The sequence below is a fragment of the Notamacropus eugenii genome, chromosome 5 (genome assembly GCF_028372415.1).
Source record: "Notamacropus eugenii isolate mMacEug1 chromosome 5, mMacEug1.pri_v2, whole genome shotgun sequence".
NCBI classification, from domain to species: Eukaryota; Metazoa; Chordata; class Mammalia; order Diprotodontia; family Macropodidae; genus Notamacropus; species Notamacropus eugenii.
The window spans coordinates 225,463,563-225,487,698 of NC_092876.1; the positions used below are offsets into that span (position 1 = coordinate 225,463,563).

The 24,136-nt window shown below is 36.3% G+C and overlaps 1 protein-coding gene across 8 annotated transcripts in view; it reads right to left on the reverse strand.

Annotated features, from left to right (window-relative positions):
* SLC38A11 (solute carrier family 38 member 11) overlaps window positions 1-24,136 on the reverse strand; it is a 148,559-nt gene that overhangs the window by 61,318 nt on the left and 63,105 nt on the right. For 2 of the 8 annotated variants that reach the window (XM_072612183.1, XM_072612182.1), the window contains exons 3-7: window positions 11,647-11,749; window positions 9,487-9,550; window positions 8,882-9,002; window positions 7,319-7,393; window positions 359-493 (exon numbers count right to left, since the gene is read on the reverse strand). In XM_072612183.1, coding sequence (XP_072468284.1) covers window positions 359-493; window positions 7,319-7,393; window positions 8,882-9,002; window positions 9,487-9,549 — 394 coding nt within the window. In that variant the 5' untranslated portion in view covers window position 9,550; window positions 11,647-11,749. Of the gene's footprint in view, window positions 1-358; window positions 494-7,318; window positions 7,394-8,881; window positions 9,003-9,486; window positions 9,660-9,679; window positions 9,900-11,646; window positions 11,750-24,136 lie in introns of those variants that run through there. The other 6 variants (XM_072612179.1, XM_072612186.1, XM_072612184.1 and 3 more) reach the window with 5 other exon arrangements.

Below are 24,136 nucleotides of genomic sequence, written 5' to 3' on the forward strand. Positions count from 1 at the left end.
TCCATACAGAAACAGGTCAAGTGCTATGACCTGGACTTACTGAAGAGAATCTCTTACCTGGAACCTGGCAATGAGGTTGGAACAGACTAGAACTGATTAACTTTTAAAAGTCAGGGCATTAGAATAGGGAAGGAGGCAATATGGGCAAAGAGAAATAACATGATAGTAGTCTTAGGTTTCCTCTTAGAATTATTATTTTTATAAAGTAACTAGGTAAACAATATCTACATTTGTTCTTTCCAATATATAGACTATATACAATCTTTAACACTATTTCATTTCAAATGCCATTTATTTCAGAGGGAATTGTCACAGTCATGAAAATAATTGTTAATATTTAACTTCATAGTTCTCTTACCAATGAAAGGATATAAAAATTGTAGAGATGAGAGGAGTAGATACCCTGAAAAGCCAAATGTTTTATGGACCAAAGACTGATAGCTATCTGTTCCAGAAAGGGCTCCTCCTTTTATCAATAAAACAAGGGAAAAGTCTGTTAAGAAAACAAACAGGTTATGTATGAGATTATATATTGAATGCAAAGATTTTCTTGTTAAGTCTAAATCATGCTGGAGAAAAAAATGCTAAATGATTCTAGCATTTTAGAATGAGATGACAACAAAAAACCAGGTTAACTGGATCACTGATGAGGAATTAACTGATAGGGTATGGTTTTCTTTTTAGGATGACATGACTATGTATTGGTGCTGTTTTTCATCAACTCTCCATGCTAGGGACAAATATGCTCAAAGGATTAGTGCATTAACCTGAACAGAAGGCAAGACAGTGGTGTCAGGAATTCCATTTTCATTTCTTATATTCATTTTCTGCAATTTTGGAAAATTCTCTCATTATTATCTGACTCTATTTCCTCACTTTTATACTGCATATAAGCAAAATTACATGAAAACTAAGTTAAAAAAAACTCATGCAGCACATTGTTCCTGTTTTGCCCCTCAAGCTAACAGAAAAAATATGACTAGGAAAAGTATACAGTTGCCCTCACTGAATAAAAAGAAACCTCAACAATGCTGTATTATAGTTATTAAGTATACACAAGGAAACATTTCCATAATACTGCATTTAGAGTCTTTTGATTTTATCTGAGGGAGTCAATCTGGGCTGAAATATATAGTACGTAAATATTTTAAAATGTGATTTCCCTAGTCATATCAATTTTCCAAACTATTAAATGTGTTTTTAAATAAATATTTAAATATATTTTTTAAGCTATGAAATTTACTATGTCCTTAGTTCTAAAGGAAAACAAATGTTGATGACATAAACATGAATAGAATTCCTTCACTAACTGGCTGGTCATAGCATGAAGGTGATTGTGGGGTCTGAAAGGCCATGCCAATGGGGCATAAGTTGTGAAAGTTCCTGAGTTGGGAAGCTGGGTGTGACAATGTAGCCTGGGACTGTGGAAAGTTGGGCTGGATTTGGAATCATAGGACCATTGGAGTCACTGGAATCACTTACTAAATGTGTGATCTTGGACACTGTAAAAATGAAAATTTTGGATTAGATCATTTCTAAGGTCCTTTCCATCTCTACATTGATATCAGTGGACTATATGCCAGTTATGAGGGGAGTAGTCTTCCTAAGTTTGGAGAATCAGATTTATCATCACCAGAAGTTTGACTACCAGTGACATATACATTTATGGCTATAGCTAGATCTATATAATCCACAGGAACCCCTTGAAACTATGCACTAAAGTATGGTGAGCTCACAATTGGTGTCTATAGAAGGACCTTCAATTATGAAAAACACAGATCCTCTGAAGTATTCAGATGTGAAGATAAATAATATTCACTTAGAAGTTTTAATATAATTAAATTTCAATCCACATACAATTATGATTTCATTTTTACTGTGTCCATAAATGTTATATAGCCATATACAGTATGTTACTTATTCAAGAAATGACCACTTCAGACATCACATATGCATTTAAGTTTTAGACAATTTTTGATGCAATCAACACACAAATGAAAATATTCAAATAACTTAATTGGATGATGAAAAAAATCATCACTGTCCCTTTTTACCCTCAAAGACAGCCTATAACATCTCATGAACAGAGGAACAGGGAAGAGACAAACCACTTGTCTGGCTGAACATGCCACATTAAAGCCTTAAAATAGATTTAAGTCTAGAAGTAAACCACCAGCCAAATTAGAATGTGAAGTTAAAAAGAGAAGAGATATACATTTATCCTTTACTTGCAGATTTGTCTTTAAGAACTCTCATTAGGAAAGTAGTATTTCTTCACTGCACAGTAGTATTGCACAACAAGAAAATATAATATAGTGTGAAAGCTCAGGGCCAGATAAGTGAAATGTGATGAAGAACATCTGAGTGAAGATAAATGAAGGGAGAAACAGAAACAATAATAGTGTGCTTTTATATTATAGATCCCCCGGCCAGAAGCAGGAATTGGATAGTGAGTTCCAAAAGTAAGCCAAAATGCTGGCATAGAGGTATAATATAGTAAGTGAGAAACTTCAATTATTTAGAACATCTAGAGATTCCCCTTTGCTAAAAACAGGTGCTAAGCAATTTGTGACTTAATTTAATGGTAATTTCAGCCTTAGAAAGGTAGAGAAAGCAACAAAGTAGCACGATTAGAACCTTTGAAGGAAGTAGCTAATCCATATCAGAGTTTATTATAGAATCAAAAGACCATGGTCTTAAAGCTGAATGGGATTTAAGGGGATTATTTTATCCAATTTTCTTGTTTTACAGTTGAGGAAACAGAGACCCAAGGAGGTTAAGTGACTTGCCCAAGGTCACATAAGTAGTAGGTGATGGGAATCATAAGGAAGAGAAGACTGGGTATGGTCAGAGAAGGACCCAGGACTTTGATTAAATAGGTTTCAAATAATTCAGAAAGGAAAGGTAGACTCTTATGGCAGAAGGTAGAATCCTTCTAGTGCAGATGATGCTGGCTTGAAAGGGATGTTATGCTCTCAAATACAAACACAAATAATTCTAATGTGGAAGAAAAGGAAACAACTTTCTAAAGAGATTGGGGAACTCAATGATCACCTCTGGTTTTCAAAAGACACATCCAGAAATGGAAACAAGGACAAGCAAGTAACTTTGATCACAAAGAGTAGCTTGATCCTTTAAGACTGTTAGGAATGCTAAATTCCAGAACAACTTGAGACCTTGAGTGAATTCTAAGTACAACTAAAGAATTTTTAAAGCTATATTAGACACAAAAGTTGAAGAAAGGATAGTAGGAGTACTATTTGAGTTAATAGAACCATGATAACACATGACAGAGAGAAGAAAAAAGTCTTGCGAAGATTAAGACTGATCTTGTACTATTTTCTTATTAATCCTATTTACAATGACTTGTTTTTGTCCTATAACTGCTTATGTCATGACTCTGTCTCTGAACTTGGTTCAGAATTCAGCTGGTCTATAATGGGTTAAATTTAGAAATCCAGCTATCCTGCTAATCACTAATCTTTTCTTACCTCAAGGAATTTAGTTGACCTTGGGGGATGCGTGTTTCTTTACACAACTAAGCCATCCTTCAAGGACGTCTGGTTTGCTGTCCAAAAAGGGCTGTTCTATTATCTTTTGATCTTGTACCTGGACTCTAATAATGAGCACTTCTTAGTTTCATGAGAGAAGAAGGAAGGCCATTACTAGTCCCCATTATCAAACTTCCAACCAATCATGTTGTTCCCTGAGCCTCAACTTCGTAACCAGTCATGCTGTCCCCAATCCTATGACGTGATGCCATCTACCATTCTGTTCTTTGTTCTGTACTCACCAAAACCTACAAAAGGGGAGCTGTCCTTTGTTTTGGGATCTTTGATATAAATGGAGGCAATCCATTAACCCTTTTATTGACAGGTAGCACAGCACTGTTAATGTTATCTTGCTGGGAGAATTGTCTCAGTTTACCCTTTTGTTAAATTTTATTCAGAACAGTACTTAACTTCTATTTTTACTTCTGTTCTCTCTACCAAGAAAGATGATCTTCAGTTTATGAAATATTATGAAAAATTAGTCAACAGGGAATGGAAACCCAAGTTAAGTAAGAATATGGTATGAGATTCTTAACAGCCCTCAGTGATTTAAGGACACCAGATTTGTACCAAGTAAATGTTAGGTTATGGAAAGAATCTGTGGATTTGACTGCTAAGGCACTTTTTGTCAATGTTATTTGGAAAGAGGTGAAGAATGGAAGAAGTTCTGCTAAAATAGAAACAAGTAAATATGGTCCCAGTTATCCAGAAAGGGAAGAAGGTATTTCCTTCAAACTATGGGTCAGTAGGGTTTAAGTTCTTGGAAAAAAATTTAGAACATATGATTGAAGCAATATTTTGTATCATTTAGAAATAGAAGCAGTAATTAATGCATTGGCATAAGTTTATTAATGTCATGGGAAACTAATCATAGATCTGGTATATCTGGATTTTAGTCAGTAAGCAATTTAAGTCTATCATGATATCCTTATATGTACATGATGAAACGACATGGACCGGATAATAACACATTTAACTAATTAATGATGACACAGAATGATGATCACTGGATTAATGTGAACTTGGAAGGAATTTTCCCAACAGGGATGGGGAACCTGTGGCCTCAAGGCCATATGTGACCCTTTAGGACCTCAAGTGTGGCTCTTTACAGAATCTTGAGGATCTAGAGGGCCACATCTGACCTTGAGGCCACAGGTTTCCTACCCTTGTCCTAGTACATGCCAAACGACTCTATCCTTGATCATAGTCTGTTTAACATGCATATCAGTCACTTGGATGGAGCCATAGATGGTGTGCTTAACAAATATTTGGGTAATACAAAGATGAGGCATGACTAATATAACATGATTGATAAATATAAAAAGATCTCAATGGGTAGTTTTATGGGATGAACCCATCAGATGACATTTAATACCAAAAGTAAAGTCTTAGATTTGAGGCTGTTTTTTTTTTAAATCAACTACACAATTCCAGTAGTTGAGAGATGTAGCTAGAGTCAGCTAGGTGGTGCAATGGATTGAGTACTGCACCTGGAGTTAGGAAGACCTGAGTTCAAATCCAGGTTTATGACCCTGGGTATGTCATTTAATATTTCTCTGGCTCAATTTTCTCATCTGAAAAATAGGGATAATAATAGCACCTACTTCCCAGGTTTGTTGTGAGGAGAAAAGGCTGTACTATTTGTAAAATGCATGGCTAATCTTAAAATGCTTCATAAATGGTAGTTATTAAAGAATTCTCAGTGGACTGCATATTAAATATGGCAATCCTGTGACCAAACATTCAAAACAATCAGTGATATTGGGATGTTTTTACAAAATGTATAGTACAAAAAGTCAGTTGACAGGCCTCCTGTATTCCACCCTACTCAGATTTTATCTAGTGTAGTGTGATTGGTCATGTGCATCACATTTTAAGAAGGAATTGTTAAGCTGCAGCCTATTCAGGGGTAAGTTAGTCAGATGTCTGGAAACTGGAAACCATGATATATTGAGTCAATTGAAAGAATGGGGAATGCTAGACTAAGGAGATTTAGGGTGATGAATGAGGATGATGTTGAATGATGAATCGACTATGAAGCAGACTTAAGAAGCTGCCATGGGGAAGAGGGCTAAACTTATTGTGCTTGGTCCCAAAAGGCAGAAATAAGAACACAATGGGTAAATGTTGTAGAGAGCAGTTCAAATATGGAATAAGTTGCCTTAGAAGGTAAAAATTTCCTCATCTCCAATCTGAGTCTGAATGGATTTAAAAATTTACAAAACATTTCCCTAACAACTCAGAAGGGAGGCAGTAGAAGGATCATTATTCTCCTTTTACAGATGAGGACCTTGAGGCTCAAAGAGCCTAAGGGACTTATCTAAGATGAGCATGGTATAGTATATAGAAAGAGTAGAAATGGACTTGGAGTCAAACTGCATATATCTTCTGTCCCCTGATAGCTAAACAGGTTGAGGGAGTTGAACTAGATGTATACAATTACTTCTAGTTCTAAAGTTCTGGGAATCTGTAATGATACAGTAAGTGGCAAAAATAAGACGTAAACCCCAGGCCTTATGACTCAAAGCTCCTCTCAGGAAGTAAAATCAAAAAATACTTTAAGACATATTTTTCTTTCCTTTAATTATCACTGCAGAAATACATAAAACATCTCAGTGGAGTTGCCAATAGTTTGAGCAAAGTCTTTGTGATACTGGTTTAATTCATTTTAAGAGGCAATTTTGACTCCTCTAAAAAGTGAATGAACAGAACTGAATTTATGAACAATCTGACCTTTGCTAGCCTTCTGTGTGTTTGTTCTGCACATAATGTTTCCATGTCCTCTAATAAGCCATAAGTAAATATACCTGGGGAGAAATTAATTACTTGACAGTACAAATGTACTGAGAAGTCGGAAATTAAAAATTATGAGAGGAAACCCCTTAGGAAATTGTATGGGAAAAACTAAATACGTTCAGCATTTCAGTTAAGCTTTTAAGATTAAATCCAAGAAACAGTAAGTTATGGATCCCACACAAATGAAATCGGTCTGCCAAACAAGAGTTGCAAAAGAGTGATGAACTGAGAGGATCTTGGGAGGAGGGCTTGCTGACTTTGGGGAGGTTTCTTTCTCCCCCTGATTCTACCCTCCATTTAATCTTCACCACATGATTCATTTGCTACTTCCCCAGCAAAAGAAAGAGAACCACACCAAAGTGTACATATTTGAAAGTAGCATTAGAAGTGGTGGTAAAAAGAGGAAATAAGGATGAGTTATAAAGTTTAAGTCTGAAAATATCTGAGGAACTCTTTCTAGTAACTAGGGAAAAGGATAATAGATGAAAGTGATTTAAGGAAAAAAGAGAGAGGAAATAGAAATTATCAGGGAATTCTGAATTGCTGAACTTCATGACAGGTTCATGGATAGCATGCACATTGTGGAGAGGGGTGCTAAACTAATAATTAAGCATCTGTATTTTCAGTGACTCCTGCACAGATGGTGGTCAGGACCATTAATTTTGAATGCATTAGACCTTGTTAATGATTTTGTGAAGGAGACCAATGTACACTTCCAGTTTCTAGCCTTCACTCTTTAACCAAACCTTAAAAAATAGACCTGGCACTTCACCCACCAAATATGGTCAATATAATGCTCTGCCTTTAATAATCAGACCTTCAGATTAGTAATACACATAAAGGTCCTTAGACATTGCTGACATAATTTTATGAATGCAGTGATAATCCCCAAATCCAAATGCAGATATTCTCTGAACTATTCAAGTAGTAATGATGACCATGCAAAGAAAATCAGTTGTTGAGTACCCTACCTGTCACATAAGAGACCCACAATAAAAGCAGTATCCCTAAAGGAAGACCAGCTTGCTGCATTGAGTAAGGTAACCCTGGGGAAAAAGAAAACAAATACCCCTACAGATTAAACATGCAGTAGCCTTTTCATATTCTGGTTATTTGTGTTAATTTTATATTGTAGGTTTCAATGGTATTATAACACCACACACTTTTTAGTATTTGTCATCTGATGAAATACTAATTTACATATTGAGTTTGGAAGTAGAACAAAGTTCTATAGACACTGGAAAATGAACAATTTGGTCTTAGTAAGGAAACGTCAAATAAAAAGGAGATGCGGAATATTGACAAATAATGGTTACTTTGACTAGAGGTGAAATGGGAACCTAAGCAAATAAATAAATAACTTAGTATGTAAGAGCATAAAAAAAATTATACAGGCAGGCTGGTGTAATGGAGAGAGCACTGGATTTTGGGATCAGAGGACCTAAGATCATATCTCAGCTCTGCCACTTACTACCTGTGTGAACCTGCTCAGTTTCCTCTCTGTAAAATGAGCAAATTGGATTTGATAACCTTTAAGGTCCCTTTTAGCTCCCAGTCTATCCTCTTATCTCTAAGATTCAATGATACCAGTAAACTTTTGATTTTCAGAAGTATATGAAAAAGATTCAAAAGCATAAGAAAAAGCAAAACTTCAGTTATAGTTCAGAAAATGAATGACTAGAAAGTTTTTGATCTAATTAAAGTTGTATTCAGTCAGTGCTTTTTCTTTTCTGCACTTTTCTGAAAAGCATGCTTTCCAATGCTGTGGAAGATATTACACTGAGAAAACACAATGACCTTAACTTTATTGTAACAATAAAAATCTATTTAGTTCATGCACAGCTTTTGTCTATTTATCATTTACTGAGAAAAAACAAAGAAATACTAAGTTCTTTAAACTTAGGCAGATTGTAGCTTCATTTTGTAATAAAACTTTATTACAAAAGTTTTACTGTTTTTAAAACAGTAAAAAAAATAGATTCTTTTTTTGGGGGGCAAAGCATGATCTGCATAAATTTATGTTTCTAAAGTATCATAGTGATTTTATATCTGTAAAAAGTGCTCAAATATTGTGTTTTCCTAAAATGTTTACTTTTGAAATAACAGTATTTCCTTCATGACTTCATAATTTATGGAGATTTTTCAACCCCATTATTGTTCTTGGAAAGATAACAAAATCAGTGACTGTTAAACGCAGAATGGGAAAAAGCATAGCTTGATTTCATAACTTACCGTTCAAAATCCTACCAAAACAGGGTTAGGATCTAACAGTACTATGAGTTATCATATTATTTTATCCTGGGAGAAAACACTAACCACTAGTGGTAGGACATCAACATTGAATTCATCTTATTTTGGCAGAGATAAAAGCTTCTGGTTTCCATCAGTATATATGAAAAAAATTCAAGAATGAAAATGACTAATTTTATCATTTAGCTAAAAATCATATTTGAACGAAAGATTCAAAATACTATTCTGTTTTAAAGTATGACTATATTTGCTTAGGGCTAGATTAGAATTTAAAATACACTTACCTATTATTCCTGATCCTATGATTGAGTTGACAACATTAAAAATAGCAGAGGACTGACGACAATTTCCCTTTTCTTTTTGTTCATGTTCAGAAACCAGAGCTTCTTTGTCATCTAGATCTCTCTATTCCAACAAGACAAATTGGTGTTAAGCAAAAGCCCAAAGGGGAAAAAAGAAAGATGTCAGACATGATTATCAGTGATGAGCACAGACAATAAGACAAGTGTGATGATGATCATAGTGGTAACTATAACTGAAGGATAATGTGTAAACATCACTTCCCACTCTCATTCCTGAAATTGACTATTTACACAGTGTCCCACAAAAACTAGGGCTGGCACCTAGTTAATCAGCCCCAATTCAAATGGATTAAAGCAATAAATGTGGCTTTGTCAAGTGACAAGACTTTTTTTTCTGTTACAAAGCTTTGTCAAGAGGAAGATAAGCATAAGACAAAACTTTTGGGGAAGTGGAGTGAGTTCCTGGAAAGAGTTCTAAACCAAGAATCTAGAAGAGGTTCTGGATCTCTGCAGGTAGATTAAGCTTTCCAGGACCATTGGCTTCGCTGCCCCAGCCCATCAGTGTCCCCCACATGGTCCGGGATTACCTTTGGTGAGCTGTAAGGCCGCTGTCCCTGGTAGCCCATTGGTTCAGAGGTGACCAGGTTCATGCTGGAGAAGGAAGCACATCTGTCAAATGCTTGGAGCACCGGGGCTGTTTTTGCCCCAGCTCCCGCAGCCACCTCCTCCTGCAGCCACTCCCCCATCCCACACAGCAGCTTCCCAAACTATAAGGTATACCAGCACGAACACTCTGGGGAGACTGTTCCATTCACTTCACGGGGGCCCCCTGGCACGGCGTGCACTCTGAGCCAGGCTGCTAAGGGTGAGCAACTTTCTCTTTGCCCAGCTGGAGTTCAGCAGTCCCAGGCGAAGATTTCCTAGCTAAACGCCATCTTCGCTGGGTTCCTCCTCTTGGAGATAGTACAGGGTGTTTCAACCTCCAGGTCAACCCCTATTTCTTCAGTAAGAGAGAGTTATTCCTGCCCCCAGGCTCTCAGTGGCAAGGAGCAGCTTGTTCTGCTGTCTCTCTGCCTTCTGACTTTACAAGCAGAAAGTGGTGGGCTGGTAAGAGCCGACTCCTGTTCTGGTTCCCTTTCTGTGGATTACCAGGTAGGAAAGCAGAGGGATTGCTGGCAGCTTCACTTTATTCATCCCACTTTGGCATTTGTGCCCATCATCCTTCCAACCCAAACACCTTTGCCCTTTCACTTTCCCTTTCTGCCTTATACAAGCAGTGTGTGGAGACAAAGTTTGTCATTTGTAGTTGGAAAATTGGGGATTATTCCTGAGGGGGAAAATGCTTCCTGCAAATATGTAAACAATAATATTCATAGGAGTTTGGCCCTATAAAGTTTGCAATGCATTTTCTTCACAACAGCCTTGGGAGGGAAGTAATGGAAAGTATAATCTTCATTTTACAGATAAAGAAATTGAAGGACAGACCTCAGGTCATATAGCTAGTATCAGAGTGGGAGCCTGTACCCAAATCTCCGATCTAGTTACTTCCCAAATAGCATTCAGTGTAGTAGAAAGAGTACTGGATTTAGAGTTAAAAATACCTGAATTTGAATCTAATACATCTGTTTACTACCTACATGATCTTGGGCACTTAAAGAGTCAGAGTGGTACAGTGGATAGAGTTGCTGGACTTGAAGTCAAGAAGACCTTGGTTCAAATCCTGTCTTAAACATTAGCTTTGTGAATCTAATCAAGTCACAACCTTTTTAATACTCATTCTTTTCATTGGTAAATTGGGAATAATAATAGTACCTACTTGGAAGGTTTGTTGTAAGGTTCAAATTAGATAATATAAGACCTGAAAACTTTGTACAAAAATGAGTAATTAAGCTCTAATGACCTTGGTTTCTTCATCTGTAAAACAGGAGGAGAATAATGATAGTGCCTGCTTCAAAAGTTGATTATGAGGATCAAATTAGATAATGTTTAAGGCACTTTACAAACCTTAAAGCATTCTGTAAAATGAGCTATTAAACTTTCTAGGTCTCCTCAGTTTTAGAATTAGGGGTTTGGTTTTATGTTGTCTAGTCTGCTTTGTCATGACGCTTTGTAGGGTTTTCTTGGCAAAGATATTGGAGTGGTTTGCTCATTTTACAGATGAGGAACTGAGGCAAATAACACTAAGTGACTTTCCCAGGGACACGGCTTGTAAGAGTGTGAGGCCAGATCTGAATTTATGAAGATGAGCCTTCTTGTCTTCATGGCCCAGCACTCTATCCACTGAGGCACCTAGATGCCTCCTAGGGAGATCTACCTATTAACTAAAGCCTCCTACTAGCTCTGCTCTCCGCGACTACTTAGTATGCCAACATGAACTGCTAGCTAGTGTCATTCAAGTGCTTCAGTTTGGGATTAACAAGGGAGTAGAAAGGTAGTTTCAGAAATGTGGTCAGTCTTGGTGATAGACCTGAATGCAGAGAGGGCTTATTAGAACAGTAAGGGAGAGTGTAAAGTACAATGAAATAAATACTGTATCAGTGCTGATTGGACTTCACCAATGTTATCAAAAAAGTGGTTGAGCTTTAGACTGTACCAAATTTACAGAAAGCTTGAGACCTAAGAGGGTGTACTAAGTCAAATGTACAAGTACAGTTGGTATAAGTCTTGGTCCTGAAGAGAGGCCATGTGGTGTGGGATTTGCAGGGAGATATAGAAATATAAAGGAAACAAAACTATTTATTCTTTACCTCAATCTCCTGGAGGTTTATCTACTTAAAACCATCCATATATAACAGTGTCTTCTGTGACATGTTCATATAAGTAGGTCATCTCTGGGACTGAGAATCCACACTGAAAAAATGAACATTCCCTCAATGTTAAAGTTACTTTGATTATTTTTTTTATTCAAGTTGTTCATGATAAAGAAGAGCTAGAGAAGGCATGATTTTGTTGGGGGAAAAAACAACTTCATGAGCAGGAAGGTATATAGAGAAGAAATATAATCCACATCCTCATGTAGTTAATATGTTAAAAAGTTTCACAAATGTTAACACCAGAAAATTCTCCTTTTTGGTTCTTCCTACTTTGATTTAGTAACTTGGATCAAATTTCAGCAGGTTCTGGAAACAATTGTATCACTTCAAGCCTCCTATGGGTGGGGTTATTGTTCTGTTCGATTTAGGGCTTGGAGGCAATATAGAAAAAAGGCTTTCTTTAGAAATGGAGGACAAGATGCTTACTTTTACCTACATAGTAATCTACGGCTATGGCTCTCAACAGCTTATATTTATACAGAACTTTAAAGTTTGTAAATCTTGAGGTAGGTACCACAGCAATTAAATAGATTTAAATTGATATCCCCATTTTACAGATTAGCAAATAGAGAGAAATTAAGTGACTCGTCCCAAATCACACAGATAACAAGGGTCAGACCTAGAATTTAGGTCCTCTGATTCAGAGACAAGTGCTCTTTACTACTTAAACGATAGATAGCGCATGACAAAACCTGTAATCCCAATGCCCCTTTTTCCACGGGGTCCATTAAAAGATATTAGCAACATGACATATATTTGATGTAGAGTTTTAAAAATACTATTGCTTTGTGGAACTAAGTGAAACTTTTCTTTAGAACAGAACTTTTTCCTCTGAGAGTTTTCTTTTGAATTTTGTTGTCGTTCAGTCGTTTCAGTCATGTCTGACTCTTTGTGACCACATTTGGGGTATTCTTGGCAAAAATACCAGAATAGTTTGCCTTTTCCTTCTCTAGCTGATTTTACACATGAAGAACTGAGGCATATAAGGTTAAGTGACTTGTCCAGAGTCACACAGCTAGTAAGTGTCTAAGGCCAGACAGGTCATCACTCTATCCACTGTACTTTCTACCTGGTTTTTTTCTTTAGAATAGAAATTCTTAACCCTTTTTCTTTTCTTGGACCTCTCTGACAGTCTTGTGAAGCCAATGGGCCCTTTTTCAGGATAATATTTTTTAAATGTACAAAATAATATAGATGGAATTACAAAGTAAACCAATTACACTGAAAGTCATAAAAATATTTTTAAAAAACAAGTTAATGGACCCCAAGTTAAGAACCCCTGCTGTAGAAGGACTTGCACTCCTTTAATAAATGGATAGCGAGAATAAACCAGACAACAAAAATGTTTCCATGACCTCCCAGTTTTGGATCTTGACCCAGGAAAGAACAGAACTACAAATCTCTTACTGAGCCTACTAAGATATGACATCATCCTGGCCTGAAATGCAGAATGCAATCAATGAATAAATTTTAATGAAGTAATCAGAATAAAAAGTAACTAGGAACATGTTGCCTACTTAGATGTCATGTCAAAGAACTTATAGACTCAAAGTGAGTGGTGTAGTGGCATGATTAGAGCCCTACATTGGGAGTTAGGAAATATGGGTTCTACTCCTGGCTTCAATTAATTCATCTCCACAAATATTTTTCAAGCACTCTTTAACATAGAAGACAATGTACCAGGGACTGAAGGCAGGAAGATGAAAAACAATGCAATCTGTGCACTCATAGAGCCTGTCATCTAAAAGAGAGGCTAAAACTTGTGAACAAATAATTACGATACAGGGTAGAAAGTGCTAAGGCCAAAAGAATATTCGAGGAGAAGTGAAGTAAGAAATTGGAGGAGGAAAAGGAAGTTACTTTCTGTGGTGGGTGATCAGGAAGCTGGACCTTGAAAAGAAAGTGTAGTTTTTGCTTTTCTTCTTTTAGATTGTCCTTTACTTCTGCGTATTTGTGTTCCCAATCTATTGCTCTCTCTTTTATTTGGTGAGACTTGTCTTCACAGATTGAAGTTTTTCTATTCTGTTTATTCATTTTTTTTTGTGCAGACCATAAATATTTTGCTCTCATAATTCACATTTCTCTTTTTAGCCACTCCAAAACAACATGGTGTGGGATGTATTGTTTTGTTGTATTCCAGACTTAAGAAAGTGTTAATAATGCAGATTAAACTTAAAAGGATGTGTGCATGCTTTTTTTTTTTTTTTCTGGAAAGCTGGTTGTTAAGCATTTACCAGTACAGTCCTATATTGTTCTATAAACATTGCTTTAGCTCAGGCAGGAGTTTACAGAGGACTCAGGGCATGAAGTCATCATCAGACTGAAGAACTGGGGACTGGTGGTTGTTGCTGCTGCTGCTTCTGCTTTATTGCTGATGATGACTAGCATTTATATAGCACTTTAAGATTTGGAAAGTGCTTTGTACCTATTGTCTCATTTGAGCCTACTAACATGGATGCAGCTAGTAGTCTAATTTGACTTGAGGATAGAATAATGTGAAATGAGGCTACAGAAAGAGGTTGACGTTAAACTGTAAAGGACCTTAAATGCCATTGTAAGGAGTTTTTATATTATCCTTTGGGGTCAGCAAACTATGCTAAGGACCAAATATGCCTGCCACTTGTTTTTGTCCTACCATGAGATAAGAAAGGTTTTTATATTTTAAAATATAATAAAGCTTTACTTCAAAATGTAAAAAAAACCAAAACCAAACATTCTTAGCTTTGTAGCAACACAAACAAATACACACACACACACACACACACAAGCAAAGAGAGGGTTGGGTTTGGTCCAAGGTCTGTAGTTTGCTGACCCCTGATCTAGGAATAGAAGAGAAAGCCACATAAGCTATTTAAACAGAGGAAGGATGGTCAGACCTGTTAATATTAGGAATGTTATTCTAACAACTTGGTGAAGGATGAGTTGGGGAGGGGAGTAACTGGCTTGAAGTCTCTTAAATTAGGAGGTTATCAAAATATAGAGACCAATTATTAGGAGGTTCTCAAAACACTTCTATTCTTAGCATTGGAGAAAATCTCAGAAATTACTTAACCCAACTTATAAATAAACTAATGAAGAATTCCCTCTAAAATATAAATTAAGAAAAGATCAGATTAGGAAACATCTTGTCATACAAAAATAAGAAAGAAAAGGTTTTTTTAATCCCCTTTATTTACTTGAAGGCCACTAAGGTGGTGATAGTGGGGGCAACACTACTTCTTAAAGCAGTTCTTTCTACTGATTAGTTGCATTGATTCTTAGGAACTTTGTCTTTACTTCTTAACTTTCTTTCTTTCTTTTCTTTTACATCTTTTTCTTGAGTCTAACTCTACCTCTCTCTCCTGGGACTAAGTAGAACAAGTCTAATCCCAATTCCATTTGACAGCCATTCTAATACTTGAAGAGAGTTGTCATATTTCCATTAAACTTTCTTTCCCTCCAGGTTAAGCATCCCCAGTTCCTTCAATTGTTCCTTATTTGGCATAGTCTTGATGCTCTTGCCATTTCAGTCACTTTTCTTTTTATACTCTTCAGATTTTTAATTTCCTTTTAAGAATGGGGTACCCAGACATGATAATTCAGATGTTTACTCTATCCAAGGCAAAGAGTATACAATGCAAATATCCTTGCCTTTTTTTTTGGAAACCATTTTTTTCCTTCATTAGATGACAACTGATGAGACCATTAGTCTAACAGTGGGCCACTTCATTATTTGAGACTGGAAAGAAGGTTAAGAGGGTGGGTAAGATCATAGAGAAGCTTTGAGAAGAGGAGGAGGAGAAATGAGGATACCAGTTTGTAGCTGGCAAAAGGACTTCATTTGCTGAGAGGAGGAGGAAAAGGCAGAGTTGGTACCTTGAAGACAGAGGTTTGGAACAGCTGCTGTTGGGAGTATGATTATGAGTTAGTCAGAAATCAGAGAGAAATCATCATTTCTATGCACTGGTGAGAGCCTATGTCTAGTTAGCATAATTTGTAGAGGATACAGTCAGCTCCATGAGAAACATCTAAAGGAATCAGGCATGTTTAGCTCAGAGAAAAGAATGTTTAATGAGAACATGATAATTCTCTTCAGTCCAATGACATCATGATTTCTGTGAGACTTAGGGATGGGAATGGAGAATGTGGATTTTAGGGGTGACGTAGATGTGAGGATTAGTAGGATGGGAACAATGGAGTGGCAAAAGAGAGAATGATTCCAGGCAGAAGACAATGCTTGATGAAATGGCTAATTATGGGTCAAAAGTATGTAGAAAGTGAAGAGATACCAGAAGAGAGATGACAGATTTGGAAGACAAAAAAGGGAACAAAGACTGAGGTCAGGGTGAAGGTGAATAGGTGGATCAGAAAACTTAGTTTTGTAGGACAGATGAAAAGATAGGGATTGAAGGGTTTGGAATAAAATATTCCAGAAGTCAAAGGACTAGGAATAAAACCAAGAATCACCTATCCAGCAAAACTGAGTATAATACTTCAGGGGAAATAATGGTCATTCAATGAAATAGAGGACTTTCAATCATTCTTGATGAAAAGACCAGAGCTGAATAGAAAATTTGACTCTCAAACCTAAGAATGAAGAGAAGCATGAAAAGGTAAACAGGAAAAATAAATCATAAGGGACTTACTAAAGTTGAACTGTTTACATTCCTACATGGAAAGACAATATTTGTAACTCTTGAGACTTTTCTCAGTATTTGGGTAGTTGGAGGGATTAAATACATATAGACAGAGGGCACAGGGTGAGTTGAAGAGGAAGGGATGGTATCTAAATAAATAAAATTAAGGGATGAGAGAGGAATATATTGGGAGGAGAAAGGGAGAAATGAAATGGGGCAAATTATTTCTCATAAGAGGCAAGGAAAAGCTTTTTCAATGGAGGGGAAAAGCTGGGAGATGAGAGAGAAAAAGTGAAGTTTACTCTTATCACATTTGGCTTAAGGAGGGAATAATATGCATACTCAATTTGGTATGAAACTTATACTATAGGAAAGTAGGGGAGAAGGGGATAAAGTGGGGTGTGGAAGGGATGATAGAAGGGAGGGCAAATGGTAGGAGAGAGTAATTAGAAATAAATATTTTGGTGAGGGACAAGGACAAAAGACAGAATAGAATGGGGGACAGGATAGGATGGAGGGAAATATAAATAGTCTTTTACAACATGACTATTATGGAAGTCTTTTGCATAAGTACACATGTATAGACTATATTGGATTCCTTGCCTCCACAGTGGGGATGTGTGGGGAGAGGGGAGGGAGAGAAGTTGGAACTCAAAGATTTAGGAACAAATGTTGAAAACTGTTTTTGCAAGCAACTAGGAAATAAGAAATACAGGTAATGAGGTAGAGAAATCTATCTTACCCTACAAGAAAAGAGAGAAGATGGAGATAAGGTAAGGAAGGGGTGTGATAGAAGAGAGGGCAGATTGGGGGAAGGGGTAGCCAGAATGCATGGTATCTTGGGGTGCGGGGAGAGGAGAGATGGGGAGAAAATTTGGAATTCAAAATCTTGTGGAAATGAATGTTGAAAACTAAAACTAAATATCATCAAAGAACAGTCTGGGGTTGAAATGCTGAAACAAAAATGACATTTCTTTGTGGAAGAGAGAGGGAGGAATTATGGGTATAGAATGTTATATACATTGCCCAATATGGTCACTGTATTAGTTGGTTTTACTTACTATTTTCTTTGTCACACATTAAGAAAGGCTCTGTAACAAGAAGGGCATATAAGGAAGGTATAAAAAAAAGACACTAATAAAACTTTAAAAAAAAACCCCAATATCAATGTGAATGTTGACTTCAACAAGACTGATAGCAGAGATCGAGGTGTAGAGAAAGAGAGCTAGTAACTAGCTAGTAGTCCCTTTGTCTCTCTGAGATTCAGCCTCATATGAAAAAGAGAGGTTACATGATCTCCAATGTACCTGAGAATAGAGATTAAAACAACTTAAATTAGTTTTATGTATTTTTGTGGGATGGTTGATGCTCAGGAACTGTGTAATTTGCCCTTGGTTGGCATTTGGGTGAGGATAAGAATTCAGTAATTTAAACAAATAAATGGATGAATAGATAGATAGGTAGTCAATAGATAGTCAAGAAGCATTTATTAGACACCTACTACATGTCAGGGACTGTCCTAAATACAGGATACAAAGAAAGAAAAAAAAAAACAATCCTTGCTCTCAAGAAGATCACAATTTAATGGAGGAAACATTATGCATAAACGAAATATACAGGATAGAAGAGAGAGAATCACAGAGAGAAGACACTAAGATCAAGTAAAGACTAGGAAAGGCTTCTTTTAGAAAGCAAGAATTTGGATGAAACTTGAAGGAAGCTAGAAAAGCCAGGAGGTGGAGATGAGAGAGTTCTAGGCACGGCAGTCCATGAAAATGTCCAGAGTTGAGAAATAAAGTGTTTTTGAGGAACAGAAAAGGGCCAAGTGTCACTGAATCCCAGAGTAAATGGAAAGGAGTAAGGAATAAGAAGACTGGAACTGTAGGAAGGGGCCAGGTTATGAAGGCATTTAAAAGACAAACAGAAGATTTTATATTTGATCCTGAGGGGATAGTAGGGAGCTACTGGAAATTATTATATCTAGTCCCTAGTGAATGAAAATAAATCAAATGTGTATATTATTCTGTTGAACTGTCCAGTGGCTCTGAGAAATGTGTACCTTCATCAAAGCAGGCAGAAAAAAACCCCAATTAATTTATTTTTATGGTTTTAAAAATTCTTTGCTAAAAACCTTGGCCACAAAGCATGCTTTATCTTCCTTGTGTCAAACATAGGGCATAGTTATGTTACATGTCTTTCTGTTAGAAATTCCTAGCAAAATAATTTAGCATCTGTGACTAATCATTCTCCTGTATAATCTGCTCAACCCAAGTTAAGTCCCTGCTCAAAACTTCTCTGATCTCCCTCATTATAAATTAGAAACTGACATATCTTCTTATGGGTCCAGTCAGATGACAGTGACTCAGGAGGGAAAAATTTGCACATTGAAAGAAATAAAAATGAAAGCATACTTTCTACAGAGATATAATATCTTTAACATTAAAAGTTCACTGAGGCTTTGAAATGATCAGGAAAAGGTTTTACTTGTGGGTATAGTTTTTTTCCCTTTAATTTCAACATACGACAGCAATTTCTGTGAATAACTTCTATATAACAATAACAATAATTAATCATGTTTTATAGTACTTTATAGTTCAGAAAATGTCTTTTTCTTTTTATTGATTTCTTTCCTCTTAGTGTAGCTGTCCCTTCCCACTAATTCCTCCTACCCCTAAAAGAACACTCCTTTGTGATAAATAATTATAACTAAGAAAAATAAATGAGCACATTGGCCCTGTTTGAAAGATTTCTCAGTCTTTATCTGTAGTCTAACCTTTCTGCCAACAGGGGTAAATACACGCCATTACTATTCTTCTAAAACAGAGATTCTCAAATTTATTTGGCCTCCTGCACCCTTAAAAAAATTATTCAGCTCCCTCCCCCTTGAAATCTATTGTAAATTTGTGAGTTTTCTCTGGCATTGAAATTTTGATAATACAATATTTGATGACACAAAATTTGATAATACAATATGTAACCTTATAGAATTGCATTGTAAACAAAACATTATGTGCATATATTCCTGCCAATTCTTGGACTTCCCAACAATGAACAATACACTTGCCTAACATTTGCTTGTTAAGGCCTGTTGATGGACTTGACCATTGATAGGTTATAGCATGCATTTTCTGTATTTATTTGGAAAATAATGCAATCACTATGGCTTTAACTCTGTTACCCAACAGATGAAACATGTACTAACTTCAAAATTTTCTACATTTGTCTTCTTTCCTTAAGTTTCCACTGCCCCCTTGCTTTTATTTAATGCCCTCCAATTGCACCTGAGGTTACCACCATGCTTCCAGATTGTTCCAGTGCCCCCCAGGGAGTAGTATCACCCACTTTGGAAACCTATGTCTAAAGTCATAAATAGTTCCTACACTGAGCAGAGTGCTGACTTCTTTGTGTTGTGTTCCTTTACATCAGTGTGATAATTTTGTGAATTCTTCTGGTTCTGCTTATATCATTCTGCATCAATTCACACAAGTGTCTTGAATTTATCATAATCAGTATTTCTTATGGTACATTAATCCCCTCTCCCTTAAGTTTACCTTCAAGGGTAGTGAAGAAAATGCTTTGCTAAGAACAGAAATCAAAATAGAAGACAATGGGAGGTGGACGCAAGATGGTGGATTAAGGCAGGGACTCACCAGAGCTCTCCCCCAAACCTCCCCAAATGCTTGTAAATTATCTCATGTAAAAGAGGCAAGAAAAAGCTTTTGCTGTGGAGGGGAAGTGGGGGAAGTAAGAGGGAGTGAGTGAATCTTACTCTCATCAGAATTGGCTCAAAAAGGGAATAACATACACACTCAATTGGATAGAGAAAAAATCTTACTTATCCTACAGGACAGTAGGAAGGGGTGGGGATTAGAGAAAGGGGGGTGGTGATGGAAAGGAGGGCAGATTGGGGGAGGGAGGTAGTCAGAAGCAAAACACTTTTTATGAGGGACAGGGTGAAAGAAGAGAGAGAATAGAACAAATGGGAGGATAGGATGGAAGGAAATACAGTTAGCAATAGTAACTAAAAAAAATTTTGAAGCTTGTTTCTCTGATGAAGACCTCATTTCTCAAACAAATAGAAAACTGGGTCAAATATATAAAAATAAGAGCCACTCCCCAATTGACAAATGATCAGAAGATATGATCAGTTTTCAGATGAAGTAATCAAAGCTATCTATAGTCATATGAAAAAATACTCTCACTATTACTTGGAAAAATGCAAATTAAAAAATTCTGAGATACTACCTCATAATTATTAGATTGGCAAATAGGACAGAAAAGGTAAATGAAAAATGTTGGAGGGGATGTGGGAAAAATGGGATTTTAATGCACTATTAGTAGAGTTGTGAATTGATTCAATCATTCTGCAGAGCAATTTGGAACTATGCCCAAAGGGCTATAAACCATGCATACCCTTTGACCTAGGAATACCACTACTAGGTGTGTATCCCAAAAGAGAGGAAAAATGAAAAGGAAAAAGACCTATATGTATAAAAATATTTATAGCAGCTCTTTTCTGGGGGCAGAGATTTAGAAGTTGAGAGGATGCCCATCAGCTGGGGAATGGCTGAACAGGTTGTGCTATGTGATTATGATGGTATACTATTATACTATAAGAAATGTGAGCAGAATGCTCTCAGAAAAACCTGGAAACAATTGCATGATCTTATGTAAAGTGAAATATACTGTGTACAAAATAATAGTAATATTGTAAGATGATCGGCTGTGACTGAGCTATTCTCAGCAGTACCATGATCCAAGAAAACTCTGAAGGACTTATGATGAAAATGCCATCCATCCCCAGAGAATGAACTGGTGGTGTCTGAATACAGATTGAAGCATATTTTTTAACTTTACTTTTCTTGAGTTGTTTTCTTATCTGTGTTTTCTTTCACAACATGATTATTATGAATATGTTTTGCATGACTTACACAATGATAACTTATATGGAATTGTTTGCCTTCTTAATGGGGGGTGGGGGAGAGGGAGGAAAGAAGAGGATGTGAAACTCAAAGTTTTAAAAACGAATGTTAAAAATTGTTTTTACATGTAACTGAGGAAAAATAAAATACTAAATAAAAGCTTAAAATGGAGGACAATGAATTCAGAAATTGTCAAATTGTGATATATGAATGTGATGGCTACTCTTCCTATACTGGCTAGAAGTCCAAGAACAAAGACTTTCCTGAAACCATTCCTGCCCCCTACTCCCAACTTTAGGAGATAATCTATTATAGTAAATAAAAGCCAACATTTATTTAGCACTTTAAGGTTTTCAAGTGTTTTACAAATGTTAATTCAGTCAATCCTCTCAACAACCCTAGAAAGCAGGTGTTGTTATTATTCTTATTTTACAGATGAGGAAATTGAGGCAGAAGCATTAAGTGACATCCCCAGGAAAAACTTTTGAGTCAGGATTCAGACTCTCAAGTCTTTCTGACTCCAAGTCTTGTGCTCTAGCTTTGCCACCTACCTGTCTCAGTACGGAGCTGAACCCTGAGGCAGAGCTGGTATGACCTAACTGAGGGTGAATATTTCAAAGATGTTTCCTTCCTCTATGACCGGACCCAAAACTTAATTAAACATCAAATAGATTATGTCTTCTAGGGTTAAGGAGATGGCAAGAATGGTTTCAGGAATGTCATTGTTTCTGGACTTGTGGCCAGTATGGAATAGAAAGGGCAGCTATTGCATTTTCACCTATCAACAAATGGCTATTCCCCAATTGATTATTTACAATTCTTTACAAAGCATTTTTTTCACCACACTGTGAGGTAAATGGAAATGACCAAAAAGTAGGAAGGATTTTATTTTCCCCTTCACTTCATAGGATATAATTACATCTTGATGAGGTGTTAATTTGCTAACAAGGTGTTAACAGCCTTATGTCTTTGTGAAATATGAACATCTTTTTGATTGAGTCTATGACTCTTCAAAAACATAAGTCTTGCCAGTTTGAGATAGCTAAGGAGAAATTCAACAACTGGAGAAAAATGCAATTCTTCATCTCTTAGAAGAGAAGACTCCTTCATCAATTGGTATCTAACAATGACGCTACTCACCCAGAGACACCCAATACATTAGTTGGAGAATCAGTTGAAAGAGCAGTTGAGGAAGCACACATACATATTCTCCAGTTAGACATGAGTACAGGGAGACCATCCCTTGATACCAGAACCAGTTTCAGGTACAAGATCTTTGACAGCAAAGAAGAGTCTGCTATGGACCTCATCCTAGCTATTGAGAGTTGAGCTTTGTGAGGCCTACACAAGGAAAGAAAGACCATCAAGGCTGTTGAAGTTCTGAGGTTGTAAATTGTCTTGGTCACTTGTATTTCCTACTCATGTTTATATTTGTTGGAGAGCATATACTCCAGGGTTAGGGTTGGAGGGATGTTTTGTTGCTACTGTTCTTACTATGGCATCTTAGTAAATGCCTTTTCTAAAATAAAATCGTCTTCTGACCCTTAATTTGAAACACGCTAGTGGAAGACAAAGTTGGGTAAATAGCCCAGGGAGGGGTGCTCCGTAAGTATTATCTCTTTCCCTTTGTTTTTTCAAAAACATATTTGCTGGTATTATTTATAATAATTTTTAAAAAGTGAAGAAAATTCAGCTGATCCTTTTGAAATTCTGGAAATACTTTGTTTTAAATTACTTTATAATCTGAGGAAGACAGGAAAATATTTTTCTAATTATAATGATTAACTATATAATAATAGGTAAACTGTGAAATGAAACTAATCTTCAAACATACACTTCCAAAATAATACATTATCTCATTATTGAATTCACCACTGATTTGCTCATTCACTACTAAACAGAATGGGTAAAAATGGTGGTAGGGGAAGATGTGGACCAGATATTCTATAATCAGGTTGAAGGGCAGAGTGATACTGAAGCATAGAATATATCTTAATTCACATTTGGCTTTAGATTCAAGGTAAAAATATACAAATATACAACATACAATTGCTTTTGAGTAATCCAAATCCAGTTTACAGATGAGGAAGTGGAAGTGCACAAAGGTAAGTGACTTGGTTGACAATAAAGGTTGGACCCTGAGTAGAGATGCAATTTGAAGTCTCAGGGCTCCAAGTCTAATGTCTCTTCCACTACACCACACTACTTTATGCTGATTCCTTTTGTCTGTAGTATAAACCAGTGATCAAACTTCTTTGATTTCTCACCCCAATCACTAAAACATGCATTGCTAATGTAAGTGTATTTCTACAAAAATTCCATAAGGTAAGTCTGTAATAATATATTATGAACATTAGAAAACATGAAATTTTAATTTTAAAATATATTTAACAGTATAATCCCTCCCTTTTGCTCTCACTAAAAAATAGTAAGGGTATAATTGCATATGCTTCATTGCTTTTTTTAAAGAACTTAATTTTTAAAAAAATTTTAGGTTCAAAGACCAGAACTCAAATACAGAATAGAGAAAAGAAAAAGAAACTTAAATACAAAGTAAGGAAAGAAAAAAAAGCATATCATGTATACAGCAGAACATAAGACAGGATTCGAAACATATAGCAACAAATTTTCATTTCAAGAAAGTCTGTATGATAAATACTACACATTGTGTTGAGAGCTGTTCATTTTTTGCTTCCTTGTAAGTTTTCTTTTGTTCTCTGCTGTGCACTTTTTACTTTGTCCTTCCCCTCCCCCCCGCCCCTGTCCACTGAAGGCTACAATTAAGTACAGATATACACACACACACACACACACACACACACACACATACATATATATGTGTATCTATATATAGATATATAGATACACACACATATATACACATAT